We start from the raw sequence: 10863 nt of genomic DNA on the forward strand, positions 1-10863 counted from the left end.
ATAAAAGATTGCATCAATTGAGATTAATTATCGTATATTGTTATTTCTTTCAAATGAGATTTTCAATATATATTTGTGTTTTAATGATAATAAATTTTAATATCTGAATCTAAAATTATGTATAAAGTATAAAACTCAAAGCATTAGTGTGTAAGCATAATTTTTGTTCTTGCAGCATTTGCTCTTCATGCCTCATCTGTTATTAAGTTTAATGGGTTCAATTATAATGAATGGAGTGAACAAGTTTAGTATTACTTGGATGTTCAAAATCTCGACCTTGCACTCATGACAAAGAAACCAGTTTATCTCACTGAGAACAGCACTGATGAAGAAAGGTCTTTCCATAAGGAATGGGAGAGATCGAATAGATTGAGCCTGAAATATTTACAGATGACAGTGGTGAGTGAAATCAAGGCCTCACTTCCTACCACAGAATATGCTAGGGAATTTATGAGATTAGCCAAAGAGACTTCTCAGTCTGAGGCTGCTGACAAGTCCCGCACGGGGCATTAATGAGTAGGCTGACCACTATGAAATATGATGGTTCTCATAGCATGTATGAACATGTGACTGAGATGTCAAATATAGTAGCAAAAATTAGAAACATGGGAATGTCTGTGGACGAAAGTTTCCTTGTTCAGTTTGTCATTAACTCTTTACCTCCTCAGTTTAGTCCATTTCAAATTAATTATAACACAATTAAAGATAAATGGAATATGACTGAGCTTCAATCTAAGTTAGTTCAAGAAGAGGAAAGATTGAAGAAATAAGGAGTTCATTTTGTTAATCTTGTGGGCTCGTCTGGATTTAAGAACAAATCCAACAAGAAGTATGGAAAGGGCAAAAGGCCACTGAAGATTAACGAGTCTTTTGCCCAAGTCCATAAGAAGGATCAGACTAAAGAAAAGTGTCATTTTTGTAAGAAAGTTGGACACTATATAAGAGACTGCCTAAAATGTAAGGCATGGTTCGAAAAGAAAGGTAAGCCTAGTGCTTTTGAATGTTTCAATCATATTTATCGGAAGTTCCTTATAATACTTGGTGGATTGATTCTAGATGTACCACTCATATCTCTAATATTTTGCAGGGATTCCTTATGACCCAGATCATAAATGACAATGAAAGATTTGTGTACATAGGGAATCGAGTCAAAGCACGAGTTGAAGCCATTGGAACCTATCGTTTAATTTTAAATATTGGACATCATTTAGATTTGTTTAATACTCTTTATGTATAGGAGTTATCCTGTAATTTAATATCTTTATCTAAACTTGATTTAGAAGGATATTCTTTTAAGTTCGGGAATGGATGTTTCAATTTATTTAAATATAATTGTTTAATTGGTTCTGGTGTGCTTTGTGATGGATTGTACAAATTACATCTTGATAATTTGTTTGCTGAGATATTATTGACCCTGCATCATAGTATAGGAATAAAACATGCTTCTATGGATGAGAAATCTGCTTATTTATGGCATAAGCATTTAGGCCATATATCAAGAGAAAGGATGCAAAGATTAGTAAATGATGAAGTTTTACCTGATTTGGACTTTACTGATCTTGGCGTCTGTGTGGATTGTATCAAAGGAAAACAAACCACATCCACAATTAAGAAAGCAGCCACAAGAAGAACAGAACTCCTTGAATTAATACACATTGATATATGTGGTCCTTTTGATGTACCTTCTTTTAGTGGAGAAAGATATTTCATCACTTTTATAGATGATCTTTCACGTTATGGATATATCTATTTATTGCATGAAAAATCTCAATCTGTTAGTATCCTAGAGGTATTCATTAATGAAGTTGAGAAGCAATTAGATAGAAAGGTGAAAGTAATATGATCAGATAGAGATGGTGAATATTATGGTAAATACAATGAATCTGGACAATGTCTAAGTCCATTTGCTAAATTCTTGGAAAGTCAAGGCATATGTGCCCAATACACAATGACGGGGACATCGCAACAGAATGGTGTTGCAGAAAGGCGTAACCGAACGTTAATGGATATGGTTAGGAGTATGTTAAGTCATTCCTCATTACCCTCATCATTGTGGATTTATGCATTAAAGACTGCTGTATATTTATTAAATAGGGTTCCTAGTAAGGCAGTTCCAAAGACTCCTTTTGAATTGTGGACAGGAAGGAAACCTAGTTTGGGGCACCTGCATGTTTGGGGTTGCCCAGCAGAAGTCAAGGTTTATAATCCACATGAAAAGAAATTGGACTCAAGAATGACCAGTGGTTTTTTCATTGGTTATCCAGAAAAATCTAAAAGGTATTATTTTTACTGTCCTAGCCATAGTACAAGAATAGTTAAGACCGGAAATGCAAGGTTTATTGAGAATGGTGAAACCAGTGGGAGCACCTAAAGTGGATATTCAAGAAGTCAGGGTACAGGTCCCTGCGCCTATGACTTCTACTGAGGTTGTGGTTCCTATAGTTGTCAGACGTTCTGATGACAATCAAGAACAACAAGTAATTGAGCAAACACTACCTGATAATTTAGTAATCAATGAACCTATGGTTGGTGAACCACATGAAATAGTAAATGAACCATAAGAAATAGCATTAAGAAGATCTCAAAGACAAAAGAGATCTGTCATTTCTAATGATTATATGGTTTATCTACAAGAGTCTGAAATTGACTTAGGAATGGAAGCAGATCCAGTTTCGGTTTCACAAGCCCTTAAAAGTGATAATTCTATAAATGGTTAGATGCCATGAAAGAAGAGTTAAAATCAATGGAATACAATGAAGTCTGGGATCTTGTAGTATTGCCTGAAGGTTGTAGAACAGTCGGGTGTAAATGGGTCTTTAAGACCAAGCACGACTCTAATAGCAATATTGAATGGTACAAGGCCAGACTTGTTGCCAAAGGTTTTACTCAGAAAGACGGTGTTGATTATAACGAGACTTTTTCGCCAGTTTCCTCAAAGGACTTGTTTAGAATTATTATGGCAATGATAGCTCATTATGATCTAGAGCTTCATCAAATGGATGTGAAAACGGCCTTTCTAAATGGGGATTTAGAAGAAGAAGTGTACATGGAACAACTTGATAGTTTTCCAATTGAAGGGAAGGAACACATGGTGAGTAAATTAAAGAAATCTATATATGGATTAAAACAAGCTTACAGACAGTGGTACCTCAAGTTCAATGATACCATTACTACTTTCGGATTTAAGGAAAACACTATTGATCGGTGTATATAAATGAAAATCAGTGGGAGTGCATTTGTAATTCTAGTCTTGTATGTTGATGACATTTTGCTTGCTACTAATGATCTTGGCATGATGTATGAAACCAAGAAGTTTCTCTCTAAGAACTTTGAGAGGAAGGATATGGGCGAGGCATCCTATGTAATTGGAATTTAAATTATTCCTGATAGATCACAAGGATTGTTGAGATTGTCTCAAAAAGCTTATATCAACAAAGTTCTAGAGAGATACAAAATGGATAAGTGCTCTGCGAGTCCAATTCCAATTCAGAAAGGTGATAAGTTGAGCCTTAAGCAATGCCCACAGATTGAATTGGAATGTAAGCAAATGGAGCATATTCCTTATGCATCAGTTGTCGGAAGTTTAATGTATGCTTAGACATGTACCAGACCTAACATTAGTTTTGCGGTCGGTTTGCTGGGTAGATATCAAAGTGATCCTGGAATAGATCATTGGTGAGCTACAAAGAAAGTGTTAAGATATTTACAAGGGACGAAGGATCATATGCTTACCTATAAGAGATCCGATTATCTTGAGGTAATTGGATATTCAGATTCAGAATTCGCTGGTCGTTTAGACACCAGGAAATCCACTTTTGGCTACGTATTTATGTTAGCTAGAGGAGCAGTTTCATGGAAAAGTGCAAAGCAATCTGTCATTGCTGTTTCCACTATGGAGGCTGACTTTGTGGCATGCTTTGAGGCCACAGTTCAGGGATTATGGCTGCAGAATTTTATTTCAGGATTTGGGATTGTCGATAGTATTGCCGAGCCGCTGAAAATTTATTGTGATAATGCCGCAACAGTCTTCTTTTCTAAAAACGACAAATATTCAAAAGGTGCTAAACATATGGAATTAAAATACTTTGCCGTTAAAGAAGAAGTTCAGAAACAAAGAGTGACTATTGAGCATATTAGCACCAATTTTATGATAGCGGATCCGCTGACTAAGGGGCTATCACCTAAGACCTTTAGTGAGCACATTGAAAGGATAGGTATTATTGCCCGTCATGATTGATTTATAATGTATTGTATATGTTCCTTGACATTATGTTGTTAACATTGTTTTGTTTTTATGTACATAAAACTCTTTTTTTTTAGTCACTCTGAGCTCTTGATGTATTGTTTCTGATTGATATAAGTTATTCTGTTGTATGTTTCTTTATATTATGTTGTTTTGTATACATGAATGATAAAGATGACAGAATTTGTCCTTGATAAGGGCATTAATTGTTGGACCATTAAGAATTATTATAGATTGTTTTGAGTATAGAATTTGTAAAGTGATACATGGAAGGGAATATGTTGATTTAATAACATATGACCGCCATGATCCTTATAGGTTCCTACTCTATAATGTTTATATCTTAACCATTTAAGATATGACCTTTAATTATTTATTATTTTGTACGCATTATGTTTAATTACTAAGCTGTAAAGTTTTATTTTTATGACACATGGACCAAGTGGGAGAATGTTAGAATTATTTATAATTCTTATAAAGTGGTCCATGTGAATAAAATATAATATAAGGTTTAGTAGTTATTAATTTAATTGAAGGGCATATTGGTCTTTAACCTTTGATGGAAATGTTGCATCAGTTAATAAAATAACTGCAATATAAAAGGTGGGTCCTCTCTCTATTCCAATATACGCTAAAATTTTTCTCTTTCCATCAAAAAGAGTTTTTGCAATTATAGAAAGGGAAGAACGGGAGAGAAACACTGCCTATTTTTGATTCAATCAAGATTCAAGTTTTAGTTTTCAAACTATAGAATCAGGTATGTATTTCTTATATATATATATATATATATAATAATAATATATATTTAATATATATATATAATATATATATATATATATCATATATATATATATATATATATATGTGTGTGTGTGAAAGTTCATCAAGTTTCAAGATCCTATAACTTTATATTTGTGCAACTTAGAGCATAGAAACATGAATTGATTATTGATTCTTTGCTTATGATGAGTTTGGAATTAAATTTACATTTTCAAGAAAGAAACTTAGATAAATCATAAATAAAATGCATAAAAACTTACAATTTATTATTTAAAATTATGATAGAGACTGAAATTTGACTCTCTAAATATGGAAAGTCAAACTCACTCTTTAATTTATATTTAAAGAATAAAGAATCCATTAGACTTTTATTTCTATGGATAAACTCTTTATAGTAAAGAGTTTGGATCATATAAAGAGTCATTTGGAGATGCTCTAATTGGATTTGCAAATAATGATCATTAAATTTACTTTTTTCATATACCAAGTTTGTCCAACAACTGGAACTACTCCGAAATGAACAATGGTAATGCTTTATCATATTCATGATTATTCATTTATTTTATTAGTGGATAACGAATACATTCAAGTGTATTCATTTTACTAACGAATACATTCAAGTATATTCATTTTACTTTCGTCCGTCCATGACACGTACAAACAAAATAATTATTTATTGTATCTTTGACGGTATATTTACAAACTTAGTGTATTACTTGATTAGTATGAATGAATAAAAAAAACAAAAACTACAATATGCTTTTAAATAAATTAATTATTTTGCATACACATTTTTATAAATTACTTTATTAAAATTTAAAATTTTCCATGCATGTTTACATCCTTTTCAACATTCCTATTTGGTTGGGGTTAACCCTTGTTATTGAGGTAATGTCATCTTATATTACTTAGATTATCACGTTTGGTTGTCAAGCAATATAAAAATTCGGTAATCTTCTAAAACCAAATCTTATATTATTTAGATTACTACGTTTGATTGTCAAGCAATATAAGATTTTGGTAATGTTCTAAAACCAATAATAATTATTGTTGGTTATATAAGTGGTTATCTGATTACCTATATTTTATTAGGTATTTTAAGATTAAATGATAAGGTTAATTTTGTTATAATTTATCTCTTATTAATAGAAATTTAAGACAAAAATGCTCTTATTTTAAAATTAATTTACATGAACCTGTCATTACAATTTTACCCTTAATTAATTAAGTTTTTGGACAATAATACCTTTATATTTAAAACAAATTGTAGGCCACCTAGGACCACTGCCACCCGCTGGCCAACCACCGCCGGTTGCAGACAGTCATCAAAATGCACATGATCAGCCAGATATGGCCTGTCATGCACCGATTTGGCTGTTTTCAGCCAGATCAATGGATCTAGCAATTAATGGCTAAATTTTTAGCCCACGACACTGGAATGGATCTGGTCGTTAATGGCCAGGTCCATGGTGCACAACGGTGACATATCTGGCTAAAAATGGCAAGAATTCTGGCTAGATCCACGACCTGATTGTCATACAGCTGGCCAGATCCGATCGATCATACGTTGTTTTGGTGATTGCCGATAGTAGCAGCAGTGACTTGGGTGGATGGAGGTGATTTTGTCATAAATTAAACTTTTATATGGTTAGGATGTTTTAGCAAAATTTCAAATTTAAGGCATTAAAAGAAATGATTAAAAAAATAATAAAAATAATATTATATTAATATTTAAAAAGGAAAACAATTTAGTAATCTATATAACATTTCCACCAGTTTATTCCAACCTAACCAATATAACATACGTATCAATTTATTCTAACCTAACTAAACACATTTTCTTAAACATTTCTAATAATCTTTAGGGGGCATTTGGTTGGGGGTTATATGAGATTACTGAGGTTATGCCATCTTAGATTACTTGATAACTACATTTGATTGTCAAGTAATATAAGATTCCGGTAATCTTCTAATATCAATACTTGTTATTGTTGGTAATGTTGGAGATAATCTGATAACCTCTATTTTCTTAGGTATTGTAAGACTACCAAGGTAATCTTATTTTTGTTATAATTATATCTCTTATTAATAAAATTTTAGAACAATAGTACCCTTATTTTTAAATTAATTTACATGAATTTAACTTTTACTATTTAACCCCAATTAATTAACTTTTTGGGCAAAATTACCCTTGAATTCAAAACTAATTGCAGCCCACCCAACCCACCACCCCTACCCACCTGCTGCCCACCAAACCACCGTCGGCCGTTGCTGGAAATCACCGTGAGTAGCCCATTGTCACTAGGAGGCTCCAATATAGCTGTTCCTAGCGAAAATGTCCATATCGGAGTAGATTTGGCTAGAAATGGCTAGATCTATTATGGCCAGATCCATGACCTTTATTGGCCATATCTCGATGAAATATGGCCTTTAACGACCATATTTATTCTGGCTGAAATAGATATGGCTGTTAATGGTTAGATCTACTCTGATATGGCATTTTCGGCCATCAATATGGCTTGAAATGACCATATCGGAACCTCCCAATGTCTCTCAATTACTCACAACGACTCCAGATGACTTCCGGCGGTGAATGGCGGTGGCGAGCAATGGTTTGGGGTGGTGGGGGTGATTTTGTTATAAATTAAAGTTTTATATAAGTGGGGATGTTTTAGCTAAATTGAAATGTTTAGGGTTATTAAAATTATTCAAAAATTAATAATAAAAATGATATTATATTAATATTTAAAAAAGGGGCAATTTAGTAATTTAAAAACAATGTTCACAAATTTATTTCTCCCAACCAAATATATTAGTATAACATACCCACTAATTTATTCAACTAACCAAACACATTTTTCTAAAGATTTTTAGTAATCTTTAAGATAATTTAACTTTTTAGTAATCCACCATTCTCAGTAATCCAATATTTCCTTAACCAAACGTACCCTCAAGGTAATCTATCATTTAATTAATTTAACATTCTCAATAATACAATATTTCCTAAACCAAAGGCACTCACCTATTTTCTTCTAAGGTGTAAATGATGTTAATAAAAAAAAATTAATCACATATATAAACTGACAAGAGAAGTGCTAGAGGTACAAAATACTATTTTCCAAATGATAAAGATTAAAGAGTGATGCTAAATAGACCCCACCTATTTTCTATTAAGCCCCCAATTTCAATTTTAATTAAGATAAAAATGTACATAAAAATATATAAAAACGAAAGATGATGTTTAGCTTGAAACCCAGATAATCCACAAACAGCGCTGCTGAAATGTTGCTCAAAAGCTTGATTCGTCGTTTTTCTTCTTCTCCTTCTTTATTCACAAAACCGGGTAAAGTGACTACAACTATTCCACAAGATTTAGTACTTAAAGTAACCCAGCTGGAGAAATTCCTCAAAAATGATCGTAAAGAAGGTAATGTCACTCTTGATGAAGCACGATATTTCTTTGGATACATGATTCATATGCAACCCAAACCACCAATTTCATCATTCAACCAGTTGTTTGGAGCACTGGCTAAAAAAAAGTTTTATGAAGACGTTAATTTGATTTACAAGCGAGTGGATTCAATGGGGTTGTTGCCAGATTGAATTACTTTGACTATTTTGATTAATTGCTTTTGCAATGTGGGTCGAGTTTGTGATGGTTTTGTTGTTTTTGGGAGGATTTTGAGGTGGGGTTCTAGCCCTAGTGTTGTGACTTTTAATTCTTTGATTAAAGGTTTGTGTTTGGAGAATAGGAGTATGGAAGCTGTGGAGTTGTTCAAGAAAACGGCTGTGTTTGGGGTTAGGCCTAACGTGACTACATGTGGGACTTTGATTAACGGGTTGTGTAGAATAGGTGATACCAGTATTGCGCTTAGGATACACGAAGAGATGGTGGATCAAGGTTTGCAGCCTAATGTGGTGATGTATAATACAGTGATAAGTGGGTTTTGCAAAGAGGGGAAGATGGAAGAAGCTAATGGGTATTTGGAATTAATGATTCAGAGGGGTTTGCAGCCTAATGTGGTGACGTATAATACAATGATAAGTGGGATTTGCAAGGAGGGGAAGATGGAGGAAGCTAATGGGTATTTTGAGTTAATGATTCAAAGGGGTTTGCAGCCTAATGTGGTGACATATAATTCACTGATAAGTGGGCTTTGCAAGGAGGGGAAGATGGAGGAAGCTAATGGATTGTTAGAATTAATGATTCAAAGAGGTTTGCAACCAGACATAGTTACTTATACAACTTTGATGGATGGTTATTGCTTGCTGCATAGATCTAATGATGCAAAGGAGCTGCTAATCTCTATGGAGAGTAAGGGTTGTAAGCCTGATGGTTTTGTTGTTTTTGGGAGGATTTCGAGGCGGGGTTTAAGACCAAATGTTGTGACTTTCACTTTTTTTATTAAAGGTTTTTGTTTAGAGAATAGGAGTTTGGAGGTTATGGAGTTGTTCAAGAAAATGGCTGTGTTTGTGGTCAGGCCTGACGCGCTTATGTATTGGACATTAATTAAGCGGTTGTGTCAGACAGGGAACACTAGCGTTGTGCTTAGATTGCATGAAGAAATGGTTGCTGGTAATGGTGAAGGGGGTGTTATCTGCAAGCCTGATATTGTTTCTTATGGTAGTATTATAGATGGCTTTTGCTAAGATGGGTTGGCAGATAAGGCAAATGAATTGTTTTTGGAAATGAAGGGGAAGAGAATTAAGCCAGATGTGGTTTTTTTTAACTCTCTAATTTACGGTTGGTGTTTTGTGGGAAATTTGGAGGAGGCTAAAGGCTTGTTTGTTGAGATGGCAGATCAAGGTTTGCAGCCTAATTTACTGACATATAATACAATGGTAAGTGGGTTTTGCAAGGAGAGGAAGATAGAGGAAGCTAATTGGTTGTTGGAATTGATTATTCAAAGTGGTTTGGAAATTAAAGAATGCTATCAGTCTTTACATGGGAATGATTTCAAAGGGAATTAAACAGACAGTGTTTACGTATAACACTTTGTTAACCAGTTTTTTTCTATCAAACAAAGTTGGAGATGCATGGAAACTATTTGATGAGATGAAACTTTATAATGTCGCACCTGATTCAGTTGCAATAATAATTTGGTTGATGGGATATGTGAGAATGGTGTTTTGGAGGTACCAAAATTTTTTTGTACTTGGAGAACTACTAGTTTAAAATTGCCAGCCTCATTGATGGGTTGTGTAAAAATGGAATGATTGAAATTGCTTTGGAGATATTTCACAAGTTGCCTCAAAAAGGCCTAATGCTAGACGTTGTGACATATTCCATCTTCATCCATGGGTTGATTGGCTTTTGTTATTGTTACAGATGTACATGACTTCCTAAATGATAGAGATCACATTAAAATCCTTGATTATAGGGATCACTACTATCCTAATTTAGATTGATCACCTACCTAGTTTAGAACACTACAAGTGTATATAAATATGTATCCTTTTAAGCTAATAATACAGTAGAGTGTATATTCATTACGTTTATTTTACATGGTATCAGACTTAAGAGAGAATTAGGGTTTGGGTCTCAAATTTGGAAATTAGGGTTTAGGTTTCAAAATTGGGAAATTAGGTTTAGGTTTCAAATTGGAAAACTTGTTTAGGTTGAGATTTGTTCAACACCACCCCCAGGGAGATTCAGAAGCCGTCGATCGGCAAAACCCTGAGTTCCGGCCATCAGAATCACCGCGCGTGAGCTCCACGCGCCACCCGAAACTCCTGTAACAGTCTCACCGCGCCGGCGCGTGAGAGCGCGTGCACAACAGACTTCTCCTCTGATTCTCTTCGTCTGCTTCGTCGTACTTTTAACGCACTTTCATGCTGGA

General features: G+C 33.9%; 1 protein-coding gene across 1 annotated transcript; it reads left to right on the forward strand.

Moving 5' to 3' along the window:
- The first annotated feature begins 3454 nt into the window (after positions 1–3454).
- Positions 3455–9673, forward strand: LOC116140985 (pentatricopeptide repeat-containing protein At5g46100-like). Its single transcript, XM_031426553.1, has 4 exons — positions 3455–3539; positions 3774–4214; positions 8757–9051; positions 9301–9673. The coding sequence occupies exons 1-4, from the start codon at positions 3455–3457 to the stop codon at positions 9671–9673; spliced, it is 1194 nt and encodes a 397-aa protein (XP_031282413.1).
- The last annotated feature ends 1190 nt before the right edge of the window (positions 9674–10863 follow it).

This window comes from Pistacia vera, unplaced genomic scaffold (genome assembly GCF_008641045.1).
Source record: "Pistacia vera cultivar Batoury unplaced genomic scaffold, PisVer_v2 Contig39, whole genome shotgun sequence".
NCBI classification, from domain to species: Eukaryota; Viridiplantae; Streptophyta; class Magnoliopsida; order Sapindales; family Anacardiaceae; genus Pistacia; species Pistacia vera.

What these genes read in the sequence shown, in the direction of transcription:
- LOC116140985 (XM_031426553.1), top strand. Translation starts at nt 3,455, where the DNA reads ATGGATAAGTGCTCTGCGAGTCCAATTCCAATTCAGAAAGGTGATAAG. An exon ending in TGAGCACATTGAAAGGATAG is followed by an intron (nt 4,215 to 8,756) that starts GTATTATTGCCC and finishes CTTTGATTAAAG; the next exon opens with GTTTGTGTTTGGAGAATAGG. An exon ending in TTGCAGCCTAATGTGGTGAC is followed by an intron (nt 9,052 to 9,300) that starts GTATAATACAAT and finishes CTTGCTGCATAG; the next exon opens with ATCTAATGATGCAAAGGAGC.